Raw genomic sequence first — 26,613 nt, 5'->3', positions numbered from 1 at the left:
CTCCATGGTGGATAGAAGGGTGTTTGTGAACAAAATCAACAAAAGCATAAATTTGCACCTTTAATCCTTTAGATGATGACATTCATAAGTGGTATGAAAGTTATCAATACATAACATCATTTCACTTATTGTGAGAATTTGATCCAATGTAGCATTACCAACAGGTGTTAGCTGCCATTTGCGGCCAAAATGCTGGAGTTTGATCTCTGGTTGATCATAGGATTTGTTTCTGGCACTTTACATGACATACACCTCTGGCAGTGTTCAATCATATGTAACAAACGCCATATGATACTGTGGATCAAACAGATTAAACAGCAGATTCTTTCGTACCGGGGTTGGTGCTCTGGTTAGCAGCTACAAGAAAATGAAGATCACACTATCTCTAACAGGACGATGACATAATAAACACTGTGGTTTTTAATATAATGTTTCAATTAATTATAGGTGAAGATATAGTGGTGGTGTTCTGAGAGAATATTTATTTATTTTTTTTGGTCATTTATTCATGTTTCAAATCCTACAGCATGTAAGATACTTATTACTTTTTTGGAATACCTTTATATTTAGAGTATCAGTTTTCATTCTCACTTTTTAACCATTGTGGTTAAACAGAAATTAGTAATACAAGATCTACATGAATAATTAAAGCTGTGTTGCAATTTGCATGTCACTTAACTGAACATGAATGTGATTCTCTTATTAGAATACAATGAAGAATGAACAATAAAGTCTGTTCCCAAAATTTTTCTGGCATTCACATTGCTGCACCTCATTATATCACCTACTTTGAACACACTAAAATAAGTTGACTTACATAAAACTACGAAGGCAATAGTAGTAGTAGTAGTAGTAGTAGTAGTAGTAGTAGTAGCAGCAGCAACAGCTTTATTCATCCACAGATCTCTTTAGGATATAGGACATGTAAAGGGGGAAAAATCAACAGAAGCATTGATGAACTGATATGATTGCTTTCTCAATTTTTTGTTAGATGGTAGTGTGAGTGTAGCTACAGAGTTTCGAAGTTACAAAAAACTAATCCATGTTTTTGGATAATACAATAATAAATTAAATTGACAATGGAATACAAATTAACCAATTTGCACGTCATGTAGTACAGCAGGAAAATATCTGGTTAAATAAATGCTAACCTAGTTAACTGTACTCATTACAGTAACTGGCTGATAACAAAAAGTGACAAGTTTCAGAGCAACCACTACTACAGATTAATCAAATTTCCTTCTCCTTCAGTCTTGCAGTCTCTCTCAACACAGATCCCTTGGTGTCTTTTACATTCCTTCCTAAAATTATCATGGAGACCACTATTTCTGTGTAATTCCCATATAATTTCAAGGCTATTTTTCTTACAACTTGTATATGTACAGCAGCAAAAGAAGCACTCATTACCATATACACTCTTTCAAGAGGAAACTGCAGGGCATCATTACTTCTCGCATTAAGGGTAATTTAAATATGAAATGCCTCTCCATAATGACCAAGCTGCATCAGATTTTTCAGTGATGTATGTTAACAGTTTTGGGCTGCAGTGCCCTACGAAATTTTTTATCACTGAGTTTAACAGCAGAAACACACATACCTTTCTCCTAAAAGGAAAGCACCCTTTTTTATCAGGTTCTGGTAAAGCATCAATGATAAGGTCTGGAGTTGGAGTGTTGTTTGGACCAAATACATTTAGTTCCTTGAAGCATTCTGTCTCAACCATCTAAAAGAAAAAATTACAATACATAATATTTTACCTTATACTTAAAATTTTAACTCTGATGCACCATAAGCCAAATATAGTTTTAAATATATGTTCTTTATGATATGAAAATATGTCGATCAGTTGTATTAAGTGTTACATGACTAAGAATAATTTACTAATATTATACAAAATGAAAATGCAGTAACAAACCCAATAACTAACAATTAACATGGTATCAACTATTTCTGAAGAGAATATTTTGTTCCACTATGATGAATAATTCAGTTAAACAACTCACTTCTCTGAAAGAGCAATATATTAGGAAAACAAACATAGGTATTCAGAAATAACTACTGGCTAAAAACAGTAAGAACCCCTGCACAGAGATACATACAAATAAAATGCCAATGACAGTTTCTGTAATATGTTTTACGCCTTAAATTACAAAACTAAACACATTTTCAACTTCAGTTACTGTAACCAACAAATAATGTTTGGTGTGATGCATTTCAGCTGCACATTGCATAAGCCCACATATTGTTAATTATAAAGTGTATTAACATTTGTTATTTTGCATCAAGTTGTGCTTTTTATAATGTTTCATGGGAAGACTGACTTGCGTCTGAGGAGAACACACAATTAATTTATGGCACACTAAAAATTCTCACTTCTTTACTATGGACACAAACATTTAGCAGAAAATTGACATCCAGTGCACAGTAAAAATGTCTTCAGCTAGAGGCATCCACTGAACCTGCAAATTTTCAAAAATTGTCCACCCACTTTCCATTAGGTAGTCATCACAATCATTTCTCATCTTTTGGAATCCAATAAAGAACTTCCACGGTAAATGTGCAACACATATGCCTGACTGTATGTTCTGCCTGCTTCTACTTGATTTTCATTAATTATAATTACATTTTCCACTGCACACCATTATTTGATCCATTTACTTGTTTTGCTATCTTTCCAAGTAATTTCTAAGATGCACCTCTCTCTGCTCACTGAGCAAACCTCGGTTTTTGAATGACTCTTTCTTTTAAACATTTATGTGATACTGCTATGAATAAAAAATGGTAACACACAGATTGTAAACTTTCCTTTTTACATACATCAGAATCTTCATTTCAAAAATCGTATTCAGTTTATTGAAAGCACTTCAGATAATATTTACTCTTCTGTTTATTTCTTTTGCTGTCCATTACCAATTGATTCTATGACTATATTGTTAATTTTTCCAGTTTTCTTCATCATCGTCAGCCAATTCAATCATTAAATGATGTGGCCTCTTCGAGTCGTGGATTCAGGTAGGCTTTCAGCAGTCTTCTCCAAGTGGGACGGTCTTGGGCAGTTCTCTGCCAGGTGTTACCAGCGATCTTCTTGACGTCTTTGTCCCATCTGTCTGGTGGTCTTCCTCTAGACCTCCGGTGCTCTCTCGGACTCCACTCCAGTACTAGCCTCATCACCGGACTCGCATTCGGGAGGACGACGGTTCAATCCCGTCTCCAGCCATCCTGATTTAGGTTTTCCATGATTTCCATAAATCGTTTCAGGCAAATGCCGGGATGGTTCCTTTGAAAGGGCACGGCCGATTTCCTTCCCAATCCTTCCCTAACCCGAGCTAGCGCTCCGTCTCTAATGACCTCGTTGTCGACGGGACGTTAAACACTAACAACCACCAACCACCTAGTAGCTTCGTCCATCTGTTGTCTTTTCTTCTTGCGACGTGGCCAGCCCACTGCCATTTCAAGGAACCTACTGTCTCTAAGATGTCATTAATCTTCGTCACAGACCGGATGTCATCTGCCCTTTTCCTGTCCTTTCTTGTATAGCCCAGTTTTCTTACATGTTATTAATCTTATTTTCAAACCTACTTTTGAACTTGGTCTATTAAGTTTCACAAATTGTTGTTGATGTTTATCATCTGTACCAGTGGTAAATAATACAATGCTACCAAAAGAAAAGTACAGATTGGCATATACAATTTTTTTTCCACATCACAGATTGAAAACTTTCTCTCTAGCAGAATAGTTTTGGTGATATGGGATTTCCTTCTAGGTTCTTCTTTCAATTCTAAATTTTTCAATATCCTAACACAGTTTGCTGGAAGATTTTATTTTAACTGAGTCAAAGACTTTTGCAATATACATGAATCCCACATTAAGTGGTAATCCATTATCATGATTCCACTTTAAAATTTTGTCACTTGCAAATGACCCTTCTGAAGTCAACTTGTTCCTCTCCAACCTTAAAAACCAATGTTTTTCTAAGCAACTGATGATAATTTTAGTGAAAACCTTGCATATTACAGAGAGAATCCACTGCTTTGTTTTCTTCATACTTTCAGTGTTTTCCATTTTTTCTCTTATTAAATATTCACTGTTCGTCTCACCTCTTCTTGTAGATATTTCTGAACAGTGTTATTTATTTCCACATACAAGGGGATGCTGATAAGTCATCAGCTTTTACTAGTTGAACCTGCTATAGATTAATTCTGATGTTTTGGCATTAAACTTTATTCTTTACATTATATCTATTAATTGCATAGCAGTAACATTAGTTTTTATTTTTCCACGCAGATTTGAAGCGAGCATGGAGCAAGAAAATTGGGAATTCACAATGAAAGAGAGCCCAGCTGTGATTATGTATGTATTTTCTTCTTCTTCTTCTTCTTCTTCTTCTTCTTCTTCAAGAGAAAACGGGCAAACAAATTTATCATGATATGGCAGGTACAAAATGGGTTACCAAATGTCTCAGCGCAGACTAAAAGCATGAACCAGAGTTGCTTCATAATACCTTTTCAGTCCAGTTTCACTGGGATCCTGTGGGATTTTTGAAGCGTCTCATCACCATGGATGAAACATGGATATACACATATGATCCAGAGACTAAAGAATAGACACGCAGTAGTTCTCCACATCCAAAGAAGTTCAAAACACAAAGATCATCAGACAAGTTGCTCATATCAGTCTTTTGGAATAAAGATGGAATTATACATGTTGGCTACTTGCATCTTGGTAAAGCCATGGCTGCAAAGTACTGTGTTGAACTACTCAACAAACCGAAGCAACGATTGGTCTCTGAACATCAAAAAAAGCTGAGAAAAGGAATCTTGTTTCTGCAAGATGATGCCCTGCCTCACACAGCAAGAACTGTCAGATCTTCACTTTGAAATCCTCAGACATACATCCCATTCACCTGATTTGGCCCCCTCAGACTATTATCTGTTCCCAAACCTCCAGAAACATCTCAAGGGAAGGTGATTTCTAAACACTGAGGAAGCCACAACGGCTGTAGATGATTAGTTTGCAGCACAATTCTTTTATTTATTTAGATTTTTTTCCCCTGAGAAAAACATGGGTTAAACAAGCTGGAACAAAGATGCCATAAATGAGTTGAGCCCGAGGGGGAATATGTTGAGTAAATAATTTCTTTTTCAGAACCATAACACCATTTTTTAATTATAAAGCCAAGGACTTATCAGTACTCCCTTGTATTATGTCATGTGCTAGAAACTCTTGCTTCCTATTTTATAGCTGCCTTGCACGACTTGGGATTTTCTTTCCTTTGGTATCTTCTACTTGTAAAATCTTCTAATCTTTACAAAAGTACCTCCTTTAAATAACTGCCTCTTTCATCTATACCTGTATAGCCTTTATTTTCTAAGATGCTGACCTTTCTGGTTATTTAGTCTGGCATATCATCCTATTCATAAATAAATTTGTATAGTCTACATTTATAACTTGCTGAGTAATCTGTCCATTTGTAGCTATAAAAAGCACAGACATTATTATACATACATATTAACATTATGGCAGATTTTATTACTTAGTGTTTTTGTTAGTAATGAAACATGCATTCAGCTGCAGTGAAATTCATGGAATTACTATCTACAGCTCATCAAATATTCTAATTGGCACCCCCCGGTAAAAGCCATAGCATTGAAAAGAAGTATGCAGGACACACTGAAAAACAGATGCTCTCTATGCTAGTCTATCTTGAGCAAGACTCTTCACAACTACTGCAACCTACATTCATTTAAATCTGATTACTGTATACCTGTCTCAGTGTCTCTCTACAATTTCTACCCCCTGCCCCCCCCCCCCCCCTCCACCACACACACACACACACACACACACACACACACACACACACACACACAATCACAATACCAAATAGAAAATTCCTTGATGTCTCAGGATGTATCCTATCAAACGAACCTCTCTTTGAGTTATATTGTGCATTAGAGGTGACACACATATATAAACATTATATATGGGCTCCTGAAAATGGCATTGTGTTGCCAAAGTGTGTCATGGCAAACTACTTTCAACATTAAAAGTTTGTAAGCAATGTAATATTGTACGTTTTGCACCTCACAGGTCTCAAAATGTGATAAATGAAGTTGTTCTTTAAGTTGCATCTATAACTGTTATGTAAACGAAAAATGATTGCTATTGTTCCAGAGAAATATGGAAGTTTATGTAACGGTTTGGTTTTGCACTTGTGAGGAAACTCAATTAAACAGGAACTGTGTGCAAATGTGATCTGAGAAGATACGAGATGGCAAAAAATGTTTCAGGCCATACAAGGCTGAGAGATAAACAATGAAGTTGCAAGTTTTGGATGTGCTTGTTAGTAGTCAAAAGTAACAGCTATAGAGATCCAAAACATTACATTAGTAATTGCAAGAAACTTTGAGGTTGATCTTTTTAACTATATTATAAAGGAGATAAATGAGAGCAAACGTGGAGTTCACCATTGAGACACACATATGAACTGCTGAGAGTCAAAGTCATATAACTCAGTTTTTCCTAATTCTGAGAAATGAGAAGTTTTGCACTTTGTTTAATGTAAATTCATGCTTTACAATAACTTGCGATTCATTTGATGAAATGTACAAATGAAATATTATAATTACATTTACTACAAACATTTTAGTTTAGTTCAGCAGTGCATTCATCAACAGATTACAAATTACTGTTTATAAATAGTGAAGTTTCTTAAACTGTAATTCTTGTCATGCTGATATTTTGAGACACTTTATAATGGAGCATGTCTGTTTACTCAACTTCACTGTTCATGTCATCATCTACTGCTAAACAGCCAATATGCCCACATCCAGACTCCTGAGCCAAACTTGTAGTTGTCAGCTGGATGATGAAAGCGTAGTGCACCCAAGGGATGTATGGGGGGAGTGTTATCATGTCTCTACATTTTTGCCTTGGTGACAGGTCACACATCATTGTTTAGAGGGATGAGATGAACACTAGACAAGCGAGGATGGCCACGAGCATGATGTGAAGTTTTAATATTCAAAGTTTTCAAAGGGATTCCTGCATCAAGAGATTCTTTGTATAAAACTAGATGTGGGCACTCTTTATGGAAAAGAAGCCAAGGAATGTGAAGCCAATTGAATTTTCCATTTGGCGTATTATTCTTTCTAAATGTCACACTTTCTTCTAGATCCTTTGTTGAGCCAAAATCATAAAGGGCCATTCTACAAATTGTAAAGGGTTGTTTTCTCTTTGCCTTTTGAATGACATTACACAAATCATCCAGAGCAAAAATTTGAGTAGATCTTGATTTTGTCTCAATAACTCTGAAATCCTGATTGTTTGGCGGAAAGGAATGTCCCAATAACAAATACTTATGGGCAACTCTACAGATCCCATTTCTTGAGTTCTTTACACTCTCTATCCAAATAGTGCAAGTTTCGAATTCTGATTTTGATCAGTTGCTGGGTCACTGTATGCTGTTATGTATGAGCATTACGGGTATGGAGTTCTACATGCTTTAGAAGGTAGGAACCTACTTCTTGGGGGCCTTTTGATGCCGAAGTCTCATCATAAATGTACATAAAGCCTCGTCCGTTTTGAGATCATAAGTGCTGCAGTTGTATACATATAAGTTACTCAAACAATAACGTTTTGATATTGAAACTTTAGGGAAAGGCAATGCTTTCTGGAGATCAAAACTTACGGTTATGATATTCACATTGCCATGACTGGGTTTGGTGTCCTCAGCCAAACACTGCTATGCTATATCTGCTTTCTCCAATGTTCATTTTGTTTTTGCACTAATGCCAATTTAAGTGGCTCTTCCGCAGTCAAAATTCTCATCTTTAAGGAGTCACATGTAGCACAGGAATCCTTCACTGGGGCATGGAAGAAGTTGAATCTCTCATTGAAAACATGTCTGTAGAAATTCTCCTTCACTGCACTTCTTTCTCCTAGTTTTCTTTTTCTTGTTGCCAGCTGTTTCTGGTGATTTTGAGGTGGCACGAGAGGAAGAATGCGTCTGGCACTCTCTAGCAGCTCTGGTGGAAGTTATTATTATACCATTTCTCCACAACGACTTCTGTGCATTGTGAGTAAACTGAGTGGTATTACTCCAAAACTACAGGGTGACAGGAAGTCTGCAGTAAATATAGTACAGTTTGTCACGTCGGTTATTTTCAACATACACAACGTAAAGGTGTCTTTTTAAAAAAGTAAAATACATACATTAACCCTTTTTCAGTCAACCATTTTGAGTGGTGAATGCTAAAAATGTCATACTTTTTACTCCGTTATGCAAAGATACAGCAAAATACTGCATCATCTGTTAATACATCTCTTTCATCAGATACTGACTGCGAACAATATACAGGGTGGTCCATTGATTGTGACCAGGCCAAATATCTCACGAAATAAGCGTCAAACAAAAAAACTACAAAGGACAAAACTTGTCTAGCTTGAGGGGGGAAACCAGATGGCGCTATGGCTGGCCTGCTAGATGGCGCTGCCATAGGTCAAACGGATATCAACTGCGTTTTATTAAATAGGAACCCCCATTTTTTATTACATATTAGTGTAGCACGTAAAGAAATATCAATGTTTTAGTTGGACCACTTTTTTCGCTTTGTGGTAGATGGTTCTGCAATAGTCACAAACATATGACTCACAATTTTGGACGAACAGTTGGTAACAGGTAGGTTTTTTAAATTAAAATACAGACTGTAGGTATGTTTGAAAATTTTATTTCGGTTGTTCCAGTGTGATACATGTACCCAAAATGGGGGCCAACTATCCAACCTCCCATAATGCCACACCATACATTAACCCGCCAGGGTTGCTGATGTTCCACTTGTTGCAGCCATCGTGGATTTTCCGTTGCCCAGTAGTGCATATTATGACAGTTTACATTACCGCTGATGGTGAATGATGCTTCATCGCTAAATAACAACGCGTGCAAAAAATCTGCCATCGTCCTGTAATTTCTCTCGTACCGAGTGGCAGAACTGTACATGACGTTCAAAGTCATCACCATGCAATTCCTGGTGCATAGAAATATCGTACGGGTGCAACTGATGTTGATGTACCAATCTCAACACCGACGTTTTTGAGATTCCTGATTCTCACGCAATTTGTCTGCTACTGATGTGCGGATTAGCTGCAACATCAGCTAAAACACCTACTTGGGCATCATCACTTGTTGCAGGTCGTAGTTGACATTTCACATGTGGCTGAACACTTCCTGTTTCCTCAAATAATTTAACTATCCGGCAAACAGTCCGGACACTTGGATGATGTCATCCAGGATACCGAGCAACATACATAGCACACCCCCGTTGGCCATTTTGATCACAATAGCCATACATCAACACGATATCGACCTTTTCCGCAATTGGTAAACGGTCCAATTTAACACAGGTAATGTATCATGAAGCAAATACCATCCGCACTGGCGGAATGTTACGTGATACCACATACTTATACATTTGTGACTATTACAGCACCATCTGTCACAAAGCGAAAAAAGGGGTCCAACTAAAACAGTCATATTTCTTTACATACTACACGAATATGTAATAAAAAATGGAGGTTCCTATTGTAAAAAAAACGCAGTTGATATGTGTTTGACCTATGGCAGTGCCATCTGGTTTCCCCCCTCAAGCTAGACGAGTTTCGTTCTTTGTACTTTTTTCGTTTGATGCTTATTTTGTGAGATATTTGCCCGGTCACTATCAATGGACCATCCTGTATACAAACCAGAAACTTTTTAAATTTAATTAATAGCTAGAGCAGAATTTGTGGGAAGGATATAGAAATGATTTTTGTGGGCAATTTGGAACTAACTGCAAAGACTTTGATTATCAACCATTATCTGATGTTGATTTATCTAAAATGTGTGATTTTTCATATAGAATTTGGTGATATAACTTAGTATTAGCATTAAGTGAGAAGATCACTGATGAGAGGTGATAAGATTCAGATATTCATGTTAAGTTCAACTGTACCCTGCCACAACAACCTAGGAAAAATTATGGTGTTAGTTGTTATGCTTCAGGTATTCTACAGTCTGTCCCCACTTAAGCACAATGTAAAAACATCCATACAATCACATGAAACTGTTTGAAAAGTCCTTCTTTAGGGTGCTGTTAAACTTGGGAATCACACTGGCTTGGATATCAGTTATGTAGTAATAGTATTGACCCTTCACATGTGCAATTTGTCACTTTGTGCTATGTTCAAATTCATAACACCAACTCTTGTGACAATATTTTCCAGAAAAGAATTGTCTGCATTTTGCATTGCAATCAAATCACCGAGGCATCCATGTGTTGTTTTTTTCTGGGAGTCAAAGTGTGCAGGACAAACTTTGCACATACTTTTCTCTTCTTAAAAACATTCTGGAGAATATCCTGAACACTCTATTTCGAGATATTATTGTATTGCTACTTATGACACAACAATGTTGACACACTACAGTGGCACGTCTGCCCCTTAACACTGCCTGCTCACAACCAACTGGGTGAATGCACATATGTTGTATACACTTGTTAGTTCAAGCTGCCACTGTAGTTACTATGCTGATGTCACTTATATGTCAAGGAAAAAAATCAGCCTCAGAACTTTTTAGATGAATGGTGTACGTTGCATAAAAAAAAAGAAAAAATTAAATATGTTTGGAGAATAAAGTAGAAACAAGAAAGAAGATTTGAAGTAGAAAGCAGAACGTATCAGGCCTACATTAACCATAATGTGGTAGGTAAGTCGATGTTCAATCCAAAAATGAGTTTGGGATATACTTTCAGACACCACTAGCAAGATGTTATATTTATATGTCGAGTCCTCGCAGGATTTACAGTTTTTGTGAAATCTCTAGACTGACACCTACAAGGATCAGAGTTGATCATTGTATTTCTTCATGTTTTGTTTACAACAGAATGGTCCTCCTATTATTCTACATACTTTATTTACATTTTCTTCTATTATCCCTAACATTTTACGTAAATGTGGTGAAGCTGGATATGCAGACGACACGTCGTGTTTACTGTGTGCATAAGAGTGTTGTATTCATTGTATTCAGATGTAGTTACTGGCAGTGCCAATAGCGACATACCACTTTCAGTTTGAGAAATACATCAATTACACTTACATTTTATTAGTCCTTATGTTTTGTAAATGATTCTGCTGCACTACCATTCACCTCAATTAACAGCAGCATGTTGCTTTCTTCATCGGAATACTGTTCTTTTGCTTAAAGTTACAATGCGGGAGTGAGTATTTTCTCTCGTAGGCATTGTGATGTTGCATTTAATATATAATTGGTCATTCATTATGATAATGATTGTTATTCCTGCACAAATTTGCAAAGGTCATTTATTTATTGAATATGGACGAATGGGATGGCAATTTATCAGTATGTATTTTGTCAAATACATCTAACGTTTCAGCAACACAAATATCAGATCGTATCAAAAGCTATTTATGTTAATACAACACTGATGTACGTGTAAACTGATGTATCTGAAGTATAGAATTTTAATTTTTCTTGGCATTTACTATTAGAAATTTTTCATTAACCACACAAGATGACAACTGTACTCATCATCATCAGTTATCTGCTATATTAGCAGGTCCTTTGCCTCTCCATTTTCTGCGATCCATTGCTTCCTTCTTAAGGCTGCTGTATGTTGTACCGTCGATCATGTCATCCGGTATCTGGAATCTCTTCCTTCCTCGCTTCCTTTTCCCTTCTACATAACCTTTTAAAACTGTTTTTATCAGTCTGTCATTCTTTCTTAATATATGCCCAATCCAATTTCTTTTTCTTCTCTTTTCTTCTCTGTCTTTTCTCTCCCACTCCTCTCAGTACCTCTTCATTTTTTATCTGTCCATCCAACTTATTCTTTCCATCTTCTGCCATGTCCAGATCTCAAAAGCCTCCAGCCTTTCTCTGTCTTTTTTCCACAGTCCATGTTTCAGCGCCATATAGAAGAACACTCCATACAAGACATTTTATGAGTCTCTTTCTGAGTTCTCTGTCCAGACCGCTGCAGAAGATTCTCCTTTTCTTATAAAATGCCTCTTTTGCCATTGCTATCCTTGTTTTAATTTCTGTGGTGCATTTCCAGTCAGTGTTTATCCTGCTTCCAAGATACTTAAAATTTTGCACCTGTTCTAGTGTTTCTCCATTCAGAATAATTTTTATTTCCTTATTTCCTCCTAGTGCCAACACTTTTGTTTTATTTGTGTTAATTTTCATTCAATATTTTTTTCCATTAGTTGCAATGGTGTCCACCAAATCCTGTAATTCTTTTTCCCCTGTGGCTAGAAGGACCATGTCATCAGCAAATCTCAAACACCCTACTCTTCTTCCTCCAATTTCTACTCCTTTGTCATCTAATGAGCATTGGTCAATCATATTTTCCAAGTAGAGGTTGAAAAGAGTAGGTGATAAACAGCATCCTTGTCTTACTCCTTTTCCTAGTCTGGTCCAGTTTGTACTTTCTCCTCTCACTTTAACTGAAACTTTTTGATTAAGATATAATGAGTTTATAAGTCTTCTGGTTTTCCAGTCCACTCTCTTTTCCCTCATTATAGTCGCCAGCTTGTCCCAAACCACATTGTCAAATGCCTTTTCTAGATTGATGAAGCACATATATAGGTCTCTTCCTTTTTCAATAAACCTTCCTCCCAAGATTCGTAGGAGCTCTATTGCATCTCTGGTGCCCGTATTCCGTCTAAATCCAAACTGCTCCTCGCCAAGATTCTCCTCCATTACTTTTTCAAGTCTTTTATTAATTATTCTTAACATCACTTTGGCTGCATGTGAAATGAGGCTGATTGTCCTGTGCTCGTTGCATTTCTTGGTTCCTTGTTTTTTCGGTAATGGAATCATTACTGTTGTCAGAAAGTCCTCACGCCAATCACCACTGTCATATATTTTATTACATAACCTCAATATTTCTCTTATTCCATCGTGGTTCAAGCATTTTAGTATTTCTCCCGGTATTGTGTCTGTACCTACCGCTTTGCCATTTTTCATTGCAGCTATGGCAGACTTTACTTCTTCCATTATGATGGTCGGTCCTTTCTCGTCATCACTTACACTGTTGTGTGATTCACGTTCCAGAGTTTCTGGTTTGCTATTTGTGTCATATAGCTCTTTTATATATTCTTCCCATCTCTGGAGGACATCATCACAATCTTTGTACACTAGCCCTTCGTCTTTACTCAAAATTTCCATAGTAGCACTTCCTGCTCTGCTTTGTTCCCATGTCATAGTCTTCACTCTGTTGTATAGTAAGTTGTATCTTCCCTTACTGTCCAGTTCTTCAATTTCATCACTTTGCTCTTTTAGCCATTTTTTCCTAGCCTGCTCTGTTTCTCTTCGCAGTTCATTTATTTAACCTTCGGTATATCTTTCTTGCATCTTCAGTGTTCTTGTTTCTCCAATTTTCTTCTCTCCTCCATCTTGGAAATCATTTCTTGTGTGACCCATGGTTTTTTTACCTTTTCCCTTTTACATATCCTATATTTTGTTGTCCTGCTTTAATGATTCCTTCTTTCAGCATATTCCAGTACTCGTTGGCATTATCAGGTGCTTCTTTGTCTCGTAATGTGTTTAGAAAGTCCTGAGACAGCATTTCTGTAATTTGTTCTTTGTTGGATCTTATCTTCTCTAAATCCCACTTCTTCACCATGGTCGCCGACTTCAGTTTTTTCATTCTTACTTCTATTTCTGCCATAAGTAAGTTGTGGTCACTATTAATATCTGCACCTGGTAATGTGTGCACCTTCTTGATTCCATTCCTGTATCTTTCTTCTACCAGTATAAAATCGATTTGGTTTCTGTATTCATCCCCCGGTGATTTCCAAGTGTAGAGCCTCCTCCTGTGGTTCTTGAACCATGTGTTTGCCACCATCAGCTGCCTTTCCCTGCAGAAGTCAATTAACCATTCACCTCTGTCATTTCTCCTTCCAAGACCATGACTGCCTACTATGTTTCCCTCTTTCCCTTCTCCCACAATGGCGCTCCAGTCTCCCATTACTATTTTGCAGCATTTTTAATTTTCGTCCATTATTCTCTCTATTACATGGTACGTTTCCTCTACAATTTGGTCATCATGTTCTGAAGTTGGCATAAACACCTGGACAATCAGTAAATCATCTTGTGCTCCTTTCAGCCTTACACCTATAACCCGGTCATTTACATAGTCTATTCCACACATTTAGCCAATTCCTTTGTCGTAATCATTCCTACTCCATTAATTCCTTTTACTTCTCCTCCTGTGTAGTAGAATACATATTCATCTGACTGCAACTCTCCATGTCCATTCCATCTTACCTCAGCAACTCCTACTCTGTTGTATAGTAAGTCGTATCTTCCCTTCCTGTCCAGTTCTTCAACTTCATCACATTTCATCACATACTGTACTACACGACTATAATTATTATTTTTTCTTTGGTGTTGTAGAAGTAGTTATTGGTGCACTGCATTAGAATTTCTGTTTGAGGACGTTAGCAACATCACTTTGGTGAGGGGAAATCAGGCAATGGACCTGACTAAGAACATAAATAACGATGTGCTAACATCAATGTTATGCTAAACGGTAGTTATGCGCCTTTGTAGCAGTGAAATTGGTATCATTTTGGTAAAATAATGTAATTCTTTTAATGAGTAACTCAGTGATAATGGAATGCTAATAAAAACAATACACTTGTAAGTTAGTTACATAGACTGCTCGATAAGGTCGTGTAAATGAGTACTTAGAAGACAGACATGAAGTTGAAGAATGCTCCAAATATGTTTATTGTTAAAGTGGGTGTACGGTCACACATGTGATTTTCAAACAATATGCTGGACCCTAAGGCACTATGAGATCAAAAGTATCCAGACACCCCCAAAAACATATGTTTTTTATGTTAAATACATTGTGCTGCCACCTACTGCCAGGTGCCTCAGCAGTCATTAGACATCGTGAGAGAGCAGAACTCATGGACTTCGAATGTGGTCAGGTGATTGGGAGTCACTTGTGTCATACATATGTACAAAAGATTTCCACACTCCTAAACATTCCTAGGTCCACTGTTTCCTATGTGATAGTGAAGTGGAAACGTGAAGTTACATCTACGGCACAGAAGCATACAGGCCGACCTTGTCTGCTGACTGACAGAGACTGCCGACAGTTGAAGACGGTTGTACATGTAATAGGCAGACATCTATCCAGACCATCACACAGGAATTCCAAACTGCACCAGAATCCACTGCAAGCACTATGTCAGTTAGGTGAGAAAACTTGGATTTCATGGTTGAACAGCTGCTCATAAGCCACACATCACGTCGGTAAATGACAAACAATGCCTCACTTGGTGTAAGGAGCATAAACAGTGCACGATTGAACAGTGGAAAAACATTGTGTGGAGTGACAAACCACAGTAGACAATGTGGCGATCTGTTAGTATGGTGTCGGTATGGCGAATGTCCAGTGAACATCTGCCGGCGTGTGTGGTGCCAACAGTAAAATTCGGAGTTGGTGGTGTTATGGTGTGGTCATGTTCTTCATGGAGGGGGCTTGCACCCTTTGTTGTTTTGTGTGGCACTATCAGAGCACAGGCTTACATTGATTTTTTAAGCATCTTCTTGCTTCCCCTGTTGAAAAGAAATTTGGCGATGGTGATTGCATCTTTCAACAAGATCGAGCACCTGTTCATAATGTACGGCCTGTGGTGGAGTGGTTACATGACAATAATATCCCTGTAAGGGACTGGCCTGCTCATAATCCTGACCTGAATCCTATAGAACACCTTTGGGATGTTTTAGAATGCTGACTTTGTGCCAGGCCTCATCAACCAAAATCGATACCTCTCCTCAGTGCAGCATTTCATGAAGAATGGGCTGCCATACCCCAAGAAACCTTCCAGCACTCGAATGAACGCATGCCTGTGAGAGTGGAATGTGTCATCAAGACAAAGAATGGGCCAACACCATACTGAATTCCAGCATTACCGATGGAGGGCGCCACGAAGTCTTAAGCCATTTTCAGCCAGGTGTCCGGATACTTTTGATCACATAGTGTATATGTCGTATAGTAGGAAACAGGGTGAAAGGTGTCTGAGAAAAGAAGTGAAAGTGACAGTTTATGCAGATGCAGGATACCAAAACTAAAATGAAACAAAATGTTCATAAACAACTATTTAAGTGGGTAACAGAGACTGAAAACATGTAAAATATAAAATACTTAAAAGTTTACCTGGATAAGTAGATAATGTAGAACAAAAATTTGCAAAATTCTTAACACTGTACCTGATTACTCACAAGCTGAGAAAATACAATTTTGTTCAAAAAGAACGCAGTCTTAGGCTGTAAAATAAAAAGAATGGCATTGCAGAACAGTTGTAACAACATTCTGTGGTATCCAGCAATTTACTAAATCCATAGTTTGTCATACTGATCCATATGTCATGGGTTATTTTTGGGGGAGGACAGGCAACTAATACTGTGCAGCATTAAAATTTAACAAAGATATTGCCTAAAAGACATAATACAAGCAAACTAAAACTAAGAAGCTATGTGAATAATGCACCTAATATTCAAATATGAGACATCTTTTTTAAATTCATAACTAAATTAAAACATTGATCTAAAACAAAGAGTGCATGCATTTTTCAGCAGAGGGTCTCCGAGGTGTGTTTCTGCTTGTGTACATGACGAGCTGCAGGTGACTGGGCCACCTGTGTATGTTGCCAAAATCCCTTAAATACACACAACTCCTTAAGTCACATTGGGGATTGAGTGTTTTATCTGTTTCTTTCAGGTGATGTCCATAGACTTAAAGTTCTTCCAATATGTTAAAAAAATTGACTTTCAGATGCGACATCTAAAATTTCAATACGTTTGTTCGTTGGTCCTACTGAGTGTTTAGTTTCAGTTATGTGATCTCTAAATGCTGTCTTACTATTTCATAGTGCAGTGTGGTCTGCAATCTAGATCTCAAAAGTTCTATTAATCAGAGATATATATATACTGTTTATGACATCCATTATGTTTAATCTTATACAGACCTGATGCATTAAATTTCCAAATTTTATATGTGGAAGAACTTGAAATCTCTGGATTTGACCTGAAAGTACTCAATCTCCAATGCGACTTCAGCAATTTTGATGATGTTCTCAGCACCAACTCCATGTTTCCTAGAGCGCCACTCAGCAGAAGACGACCTTAGCAGCTGACCACACTTTCAGGCAGAATGACAGTCCACATTTCAGACACCCTCTGCTGAAAACTGTGTGCACTCAAATGTTTCAGATCAAAGTTTTAATTTAACTCTCCAATTTTAAAAAGATGTCTCGTGTTTGAATATTAGGTGTACTATTCACATAGCTTTTTACTTTTAAATTAATTGTGTTACTTTTAAACAATGTATTTCTTACCCTGTTCCTCCCCCCCCCCCCCCCCCCCCTCTCCCACCAACCTCCTATGCATCGTCCATGACATATTGTTCTATAAGACTATCCGTGGAATTTGTAAACTGCTGGATACCACTGCATATGGTCCCAGGTGTAGTATAGTGCTGTTAGTTAGTTTTTTAAGAAATACGAGTTTTAACAACTCATAGTCAGTTAGGTACATGTTTCTAGAATTTTAAGTATTTTCACGCTATATTATCTAACTACCGTATTTGCTCAAATCTCAGCCGCACTTTTTTTTTCGGTTTTTGTGATCCAAAAAACCGCCTGTGGCTTAGAATCGAGTGCAAAGTAAGCGGAAGTTCTGAAAAATTTGGTAGGTGCTGCCACAACTAACTTCTGCCGTCGAATATATGTAGCGCTACACAGGCATGCTTTGCAGGCACAAAGATAAAAAACTGGTGGCAAAACCTCTACGTCAGTAAACAAATTTTAAAAAAAGGTGGAAGACGAGCTTTTTTCGCCGCCCTGAGTTTCAACCACTGCATTTTCATACATTATCCAACGAAGTAAATACAAATTCCATATTGTTCATCTTCGAATGTAGCAGCATTTCAATGTACTACGAAAATCCGACTGGCAAGACTGTTTGGGATGTTTGTCAATATGGCCAACTCTACGATCTGAATTTTTTCCTACATGTGAGAAGAGATGGTTGCTAATAGGAACTTTTAAGATTTGTGAATCACATGCAGTATTCTCTTCACCATAAGAATAATTCGAATATAAACATTTTGCCATGTATGTGTTTCGTGTTTGCTGCTATCTCATTTAAATCCTGTCTACCTAATAAACTACGAAACTAGAGTGACACAACAGCAAACGCGGAAGAATATACATATCATGTCATGTTTATGTTAGTATTATTCGTGTGCCTAATAGCGATACAGTCAGAAATGAAGCACGGCAATTGACTAGGTTTTTAAATCTAAGATGGCTCTGTGCAGAATTTAATGTACTAAAAGAGGCGTATGCAAAGATTTTCAAACGGAGAAAAATTTTCGCTAAACTCTCGTTCAGAACATCATCTATCATACGCAGTCTATTATTTGGTTCTTGTTGATCATTATCAAAGAAAGCAGCAGTGTAAGTAATAACAAATAGCAGTCTCTTGCCATTGTTTCGCTAAGGAGATGATTCCTCTCTCTCTCCCCCCCCCCCCCCCCACCCTTTTTTTAAAATTGTAAGCGGTGGTAGCGCGCACAAAAGCAAGCCATGCCGCGAGCGGCGACAGGCCGTAAACACTCATTATCAGACTGCGACAAACAATGCATGACACATTACAGTAATGCATTTTCAGTTTAGAGTGACTTAAACACCTATAACAAAGAGAATGGCACTTATCAGATCAAAGAAAAATAAGTAATGAATTCAAACTAGTCGAAGCACATGAAAAAGGAAGGGTACCCGTATAAATACGGACGGAGCGCCTGTCTCATAGCAATGGCTACCTAGTAAAGCTTAACTTCTAAGCTTACGACTCGAGCCAAACTACTGTAGCTGTATCGTCATTCATTCGATCTAAATTGTGTCTCATATTACAATGTACCAACTTTGTTTCGATTTGGAGGTGTGGCCTAAAACTTTTCTCTCCCCTTGAATTTCGAGTCTCAAATTTCAGGTGCGGCTTAGATTCTGGAAATTTTTTTTTCCTCGATTTCGAGTCTCATTTATCGGGTGCGGCTTAGATTCGAGTAAATACGGTATTCAGGTACAATTTTAAGTATTTTAAATTTTAAATATTTTCCACAGTATCCATTTAACAGTTATTTATTAATGTTTCATTTTATTTTAGTTTTAGATCTGAAGATGATCGGGTCAAAACAGAGATCGGAGGCTTTTGTGCCAGTCTTCGTGCTGGATAGCTATTGCCCAGTCATTTGCATAGAAAAACTTTCTGGACTGTGCTGGAGGAATATCAAATATATATAAATTAAAGAACAGTGGAGCAAGAATGTATCCCTGTGGTAAGACATTATTTAATATTTTTGCATGAACAGTGCCTTTTCCTGTAGTTAAAGTAAATATCTTTCCAATTACCATGTTGCCAGTTACTTCTGTAGTCCATCTGCATAGAACAAGTTGCAGTAATATATAAAGCAGCTCATGCCTCCAAACTGTGTCAAACTGATGTTTACTGTTTCATTTGGTATCCTGCAGCAATAAGTGTTGTTCATGGTAAGACCTTATCAGCACAGCTCCATCCTGGAAGGCCCTACTGAAAGATCACTGGACTAATCCAATCATGAAAGATTCTCTGAAGGAACTTACAAATAGTGCTCAATAGCCTGATTGGTTGATAGTTCTTTGGCTGGCCTGATGCCCTGTGGGGTTTGAGTTTTGCTATGATTTTGATCGCTTCATTTTTTGTGGGACTGCATCAGAATAATGCAAATAAGAAATCCACCAGCCATCTTTTTGCACATTTCCCACTATGCAGAAGAAATATGAAATGGATTCCATCACTTCTCAGTACCTTCCCAGAGAAAAATTATTAGGTAAATAGTGATTTTTAACAGTTTTGTACAAGAGGAAAATTAATTCCTTTTTATGTGTAGCATCTGAAAATGAATCCCAATACTACAAAGCAAATCATAAGAACCTCTTCATCTTTAATGAAATGTGAAAAACCTGTACGGTTTTAATGGGTAATAATGTATCTCTAAGTGAAACTCAAGTTTCCTTCAAATAAAAATACTACTGTATTATGCAAGTAATATTACTGCTGTTACTGCTACTTTTATGACCATCTTTTGAATACATAACACTTGTAATTGTTCCAAAATTGAAGTACAAAGCCCAGTACATATTTTTAGAAGCTAAATCATCTTGTGATGTAAGATCTCTTGAAACAGTCAGATAAGGACAACATCTTTCAATGCTCACTGTAATACAGTACCCTTCTATCAAATTTTCAACAACTATAAAAACTGAGGCTAAAAACAGTCAACAACTCAATAACATTTGCAGTAAGGGTTTAAAAATTTTCCATATTTGCATATGACAGACATTTATGAGACTGAATCAGAGAAAATAATTTATTTGTTACCTCATTCTGCCATGGTATTGACACAGAACCAGTGTTGAACTTGCTATAAAACGTGTCATCCGAGGCATCTAAATTGACGCCTTTCACGGTTGAGAACTGCTCAATATCCAGGACATCCTTGGCGTATACGGCGTGTGGCTGCAGGACAAACAGCGTTGGGCTGCAGCGTGAGTTAACAGGTAATGACAACTCTGATTTCACAACAATCATTACTAGCAAACTCTTGGAACATAGATGGTTTTATGATGAAAACAGTCACTATTAGTGTAACTCTTCATTTAATTACACTGAAAAATGGGGCTCAGTCAATATATCAAATTTTAGATGACACAGAAATGAGAAATACTTTATACTTAAATCTGGAAACTAGTAAAATGCTACTTAAAATATGGACCCCATTTGTATAGCCTCCTCCATTACTTTGATGACAGTCATTAAGTTTTCAACAGAATTATGTACCTTATTGTGGCTCATAACATAACTTGTGAAGACGAAAAACCTACTTGGTCATTAATAAACAGAGAAACAAATGTGTCAATACACCGTAAGTCCTATTATTAAATGCACACAACACAACCATGCTAAATATCTATGGTAGAAAAATTTCATTAGTTCATATGATATTACATCATAACATAACTGGTCATGACAACAGTATGGAAATATGCAATATACAATGTCATCTGTACGAAAATACACAAAATTATTTTGGTGGTTGCTGACAGTACAGTAGTCAGAGTGCTAATTAGTGTCTGCACTACATAACAACTTTTGGTTTGGAATATATGTCATCCACATTTAGTTATGAAAGAGTGTAAAGTAGTGAGACGATCTACTCTTCAAGGTATGTACATTTGCATTAGTACTCATGTACCAGCAACATCAACCAGTTATATTGGTGCCATCTAATAATAAAATATGTAAAACGTTATACATGTATAATTTTGCATGATTTATGTTTAGTCACAGCTCTTATTTACAAGAACTGCTCCAAAAGTGTAAAGAAACCAATACAGATTCCTGCATTTCAAAAACTTATCTCCACTCACTTGAATGGTGAAGGCCCCATGACTTGAATAATTATAAATGTTGTTTTGAAATGTTTTCTAAGCACATACACGTGGTTACCTGTTTCCTTATCAACACATATATTTTAAATCCTGATATTTCTTCCAAATACTCTTCACTTTCCTTAAGATTGGTTATGGAAACAAAAGTAATGACCATGGAGGGTTTATTATTTTTAGGAAAAGAACATGGCATTACATCTAGATTTTACAGTGATGCCAGCAATGTCTGGATTCTGCACTGCCTGAGAAATGTTTTGTGTTTAGGATGTCCTGTGAAGAAACAAAATCCAATGAGGACAGGCCCTTGGCCACTTCTCCTGGAGCATTTTCTAAATCTTGGAAGGAATAGCCAGCACACCAATTTATGGTTTCAAGTGATTATTGATTAGAAAGATACAAGTAAAAACAGACACAAAACTAACAAGAAACAAACTCATTAGGCAGGAAATTCATAAATATATAGATTTACAAGAGTTTATTTAAAAATAGGGCCATTCTGTGGATTACATTTAGAAACAATTAGTTAACAAAGAAAATAATGCAAAGAGCAAAAGGTGCCATAGGTATGAAGAAAGAAAAAAGAAAAGAAAATTTCAAGTGGAATGTGGCAACTACTAAATAAAAAGTGAGCATTTCAAGCAAATTGGTGATAGTAGCAGCAGCAGCAGCAGCAATGATAGCAACTGTAACCCAGACAGCTGTCAACAATAAGAAGTGACTTTGCTAATGTAATAATGGAAATAATGCAAGAGAAGCAGATGGGACAGTTGTCAAAACAGAATAATCAACTACATAGATAACAGATCAAGGATCACTTAATGGTAGGATGGATGCATTGGAAAAGGGAAGTGGAAACAGATTTAGTCAATTAAGAGCACTTGACTATCATTTTGAAGGGATTTAGAGTAGTGAGATGTCACTAAGTGAGTGGCTATATATGAGTGAAAAGACTCAGGAGGATAACTTACTTTACAGGCAGTGCAGAATCCAGACATCGCTGGCATCACCGTAAAATCTAGATGTAATGCCATGTCCTTTTCCTAAAAATATATAAACCTTCTATGGTCATTACTTTTGTAGCCATAACCAATCTTAAGAAAAGTTAGAGTATTAGGAAGAAAGATCAGGATTTAAAATATATCTGTCAATGAGGAAACAGGTAACCAAGTGTATTTGCTTAGATAGGATAACTATAAGAAAAAGTTACGTAGATGATAAAAATGCCTAGAAAGGTAAATCAAATGCAGGAAGAACTAGAATCACTCCATTAGAGACTACTCAAAGTAAAGGAGGAATAGGTCCCTTACTGGGCAGTGGCAATATTGCCCAAAAGGCAATTTCATGGCAACAAACTGTTAAACCTGTTGAACAAAAAATAAAGTTGAGTCTAGATCAATTCAAATTAAAAGGTTTGAATAAAGTATTTCAAGGTTGTGAGCAAGACAAGGTTCCCCCTACAAGAGAAGTTGAATGTTGAAACTATACTTTTTTTTAAGTCTGAAAAGAATTAAAAGGTTGTCCTAGTGAAAAACAGGAACAAATATATGTGGTTGGAAGAACTAATACATCACCTACAATCCCCTGTAAATATAGTAGGAAAGTCCGGGTAGCACATTAGTAATTTAGGAGTAAAGGAGACCACTCACCAAATACCAGAAGTGTTGAGTATCGACAGGCATTCGCAAAAGGGAAAGAAAAAGTGCTAGCTTTCAGAATTATTTGGTTAGTGGTCTCCTTTACTCCTAAATCACCTACAATGCCATTATTTTTTTAAAAAATTGGGGAGACCTATTTGTCTTTTGTTAGATAGTGGTTCAACATTTGGGGGGGGGGGGGGGGGGGCAGTGAGTTCGAAGAATTTTAAGAATGAGAAGACGTATAAATGGTATTGATTCCAAGATATCATCCACAACCTCACCTCTCTAAAAGAATGATGAGAGAATTGAGTCAACTCTTCAGAACTTATGACAGGTACAAATGTACCAATTGGACAGAGTTTGTGCCAGATATTGAGGTTATTTCAAATGAAGTACCACATTCATTCATCAAGTTCTCATCCTTAGAAACAGCAGGTGGAAAATCTGAAAGTGATCCTCCACAGAATGAGTGAGGTGAGGAGCAACTTCCAGAAAATAATGAAGAATCAATTGATTTTGAAATAGGAGTTCAAAGGAAAAAGAGTGGCAATTCCTTACAATGCAAGGAAAGAGACTAAGTATTACTAAAAAGTCGTGACATTTTGACCCCTACTGCTATAGCTATAACTACATCTTCATCCTGTATTCTACAATCTTGTGGTTACTAGAATGCCTCATCCTTAAGTACTATCACAAACAGACCAGGGAAAGTAAAGATTCCTTATAGCATCTAAGTATTTAAAGAAATCTACAGATTAAATGAGGTTTTTTGGTAAAGTGATGCTTAAAATATGTGCACTGAATTAATTAATGGGCATTGGGAATGAAAGGTTTAGTATGAAGTGTGCACAGATAAATTTGGGAGAAAAGAAATTCATGGGAGCCTGACTAAAAGAAGGATCGATCAATTGGAGACAATCTGAGGCATTATGGCATTGTCAGTTGGTTATGGAGAGAAGTGTAGAGGGTAAAGATTGTAGATGGAGAGGCTTGATTAGTAGGTTGAAATGACTGTAAGTTGCAGCAGTTATGCAGAGATAAAGAGGCTTGGAAAGGACAGATTAGTATGGAGAGTTGGATCAAACAAGTCTTGATCAAAGAAACCACCACTAATGTTTGAACACCACATTCAAAAATTAATAATACTGAAATAAGCACACCTGTGTTGAAAAAAACTAGGAGAACTCTTAGCAAAGTTGGTACCTGGCTCTGACTGAATTACCGCAACAGTTTACTTTGAAAATGCATGCAATTAACTAAACAATATCTATAGGATCCCTCTACTGTAGAATCCTGGGGAAAATTCTAAGTTTATATCTGGAAGAATCAGTACCTGTTTATGAAAAAATGACTAATGTGAAATACTGCTCACTTTTTTTCCACATATTATATCTTCTAAAGACTATGTGCAAGTGAAAAACTAGACTCTCTTTTTCTATTTTTAAGACATTTGAGACTGTACCACATCAACTGGTAATGAAGACATAATCATGCATTAACTGGACAGTGAACATTAAACATGAGCAAAAATAACATTGGATGGACACCAAGTGAGCCTAACATGACTGCTAATATTCACAGTACACGTAAAATGATGTCCAAGACAGGATCATCAGCAGCACTGTCAGATTCTTTGCTAATAAATAATGTTTCTGGAGCAATATTTCTTGTGTACTATTTCCATTTGGTGCACTGAATGGCAGCTCTTTGTCTAAAATAAACAACCAACAGTATACAATTACAATATTAGTGGTAACCTTTTGGGATCTGTTACACTGTTTAAACGTTTTGGCTTAATATTACCAAGCAATATGAAATGGGATGAACACAGTAGTAGTAGTAGTAGTAGTAGTAGTAGTACAGTATTGCCATTGTACCACAATGCCAAATGATAATCAAGATATAGTCATACATTATGCTGGATGGTAAAGAGAAGTGAAAGAGACAGTAAATGTCCAACAGAAATGAGGTAATATTGGAAAGACTTAGATTAGTTAGGGGAGGTGGGGTTCACAATTTCAGTGCGTTTACAAAGAAGAAACCACATTCAAGAGTACTTATCCAGTGCTTGGCACCACAGTCACATAGGCCTGACAGCAGACATTGAATGAACTCAGAGATGCACTACTAATAATGTATGTAAAAGATCAGCAGAACTCATATAAAAGTGTAACACATATGCTCATAGAACTTAAATGGGAACTGTCAAAAGAAAGTCAATGTTATACTCGAAAAACTCATTAAACCTATGCAATATGAGGTCCCAATACATTAAAAATCTATTTTCGTATCAACATGTGCTACAATTCAAACAAAACTTAAAAGACACTTCTTACAAGATATTAATATTATTATATAACTTACATCTGGAACAAATGGAGGCTCATATACTCCTGCTTCAAGTCGCTTCCAATTCAAACACCTGAAGAACTCATGCTGTTTAACTTCCAATGCTCCCATCCTCCCATTGTGACATCCTAAACGTGCTTTTGGTGACTTCTTCAAAAGCTGCATCACAACATACACTGAATGTAAGTACCATATGTACTCTGTGCATTAAGTTTTGTAACAGACATGTTAGACCCTATTGCAGTAGGTAATACTTATAACAGGGAATACAAGTTCTTTTGTCATGTTACAAAGTAACATTTTCTTACAAATGTTACTAACACTGTTGCAGTAATTGCTAATATAGATTGTTAATAAATAGATAAAACCTGGATTGAAGCCCACACAAGTATAATCATTTATAAGTTACTTTAAAAAACACACAGATTAAAATATACTGAAGAGCCAAAGAAACTGGCACACTTGCCTAATATCGTGTAGGGCCCCCGCGAGAATGCAGAAGTTCCACAACACGATGCGGCATGGAATTGACTGATGTCTGAAGTAGTGCTGGAGGGAATTGACACTATGAATCCTGCAGGGCTGTCCATAAATCTGTACGAGTGTGAGAGTGTGGAGATATCTTCTGAACAGCACATTGCACGGCATTCCAGATATGCTCAACGATGTTCATGCCTGGGGAGTTTGGTGGCCAGTGGAAGTGTTTAAACTCAGAAGAGTGTTCCTGGAGCCACTCTGTAGCAATTCTAGACGTGCAGGGTGTCACACTGTCCTGCTGGAAAAGCCCAAGTCCTTCGGAATGCACAATGGACATGAATAGACGTAGGTGATCAGACACGATGCATACATAAGTGAGACGTATCTAAGGTCTGTGCATGACCCACACCATTACAGAGCCTCCACCAGCTTGAACAGTCCCCTGACGATAAGCAGAGTACATGGATTCATGAGGTTATCTCCATACCAACACACATCCATCCACTTGATACAATTGGAAACAAGGCTCGTCTGACAGGCAACATGTTTCCAGTCATAATCAGTCCAATGCCGGTGTTGATGGGCC

General features: G+C 37.0%; 1 protein-coding gene across 3 annotated transcripts in view; it reads right to left on the bottom strand.

Moving 5' to 3' along the window:
• The window catches only part of LOC126473559 (G protein-coupled receptor kinase 2), a 164,728-nt gene that overhangs the window by 13,310 nt on the left and 124,805 nt on the right, over window positions 1–26,613 (bottom strand). For 2 of the 3 annotated variants that reach the window (XM_050100693.1, XM_050100694.1), the window contains 3 exons: window positions 25,566–25,709; window positions 20,495–20,632; window positions 1,598–1,723 (listed from right to left, as the gene is read on the bottom strand). In XM_050100693.1, coding sequence (XP_049956650.1) covers window positions 1,598–1,723; window positions 20,495–20,632; window positions 25,566–25,709 — 408 coding nt within the window. Of the gene's footprint in view, window positions 1–1,597; window positions 1,724–20,494; window positions 20,655–25,565; window positions 25,710–26,613 lie in introns of those variants that run through there. The other variant, XR_007586481.1, reaches the window with a different exon arrangement.

Source organism: Schistocerca serialis, chromosome 4 (genome assembly GCF_023864345.2).
Source record: "Schistocerca serialis cubense isolate TAMUIC-IGC-003099 chromosome 4, iqSchSeri2.2, whole genome shotgun sequence".
Taxonomy (NCBI): Eukaryota; Metazoa; Arthropoda; class Insecta; order Orthoptera; family Acrididae; genus Schistocerca; species Schistocerca serialis.
The sequence above is the reverse complement of the archived record's forward strand: the minus strand, read 5'-3'. Positions and strand labels throughout refer to the sequence as shown.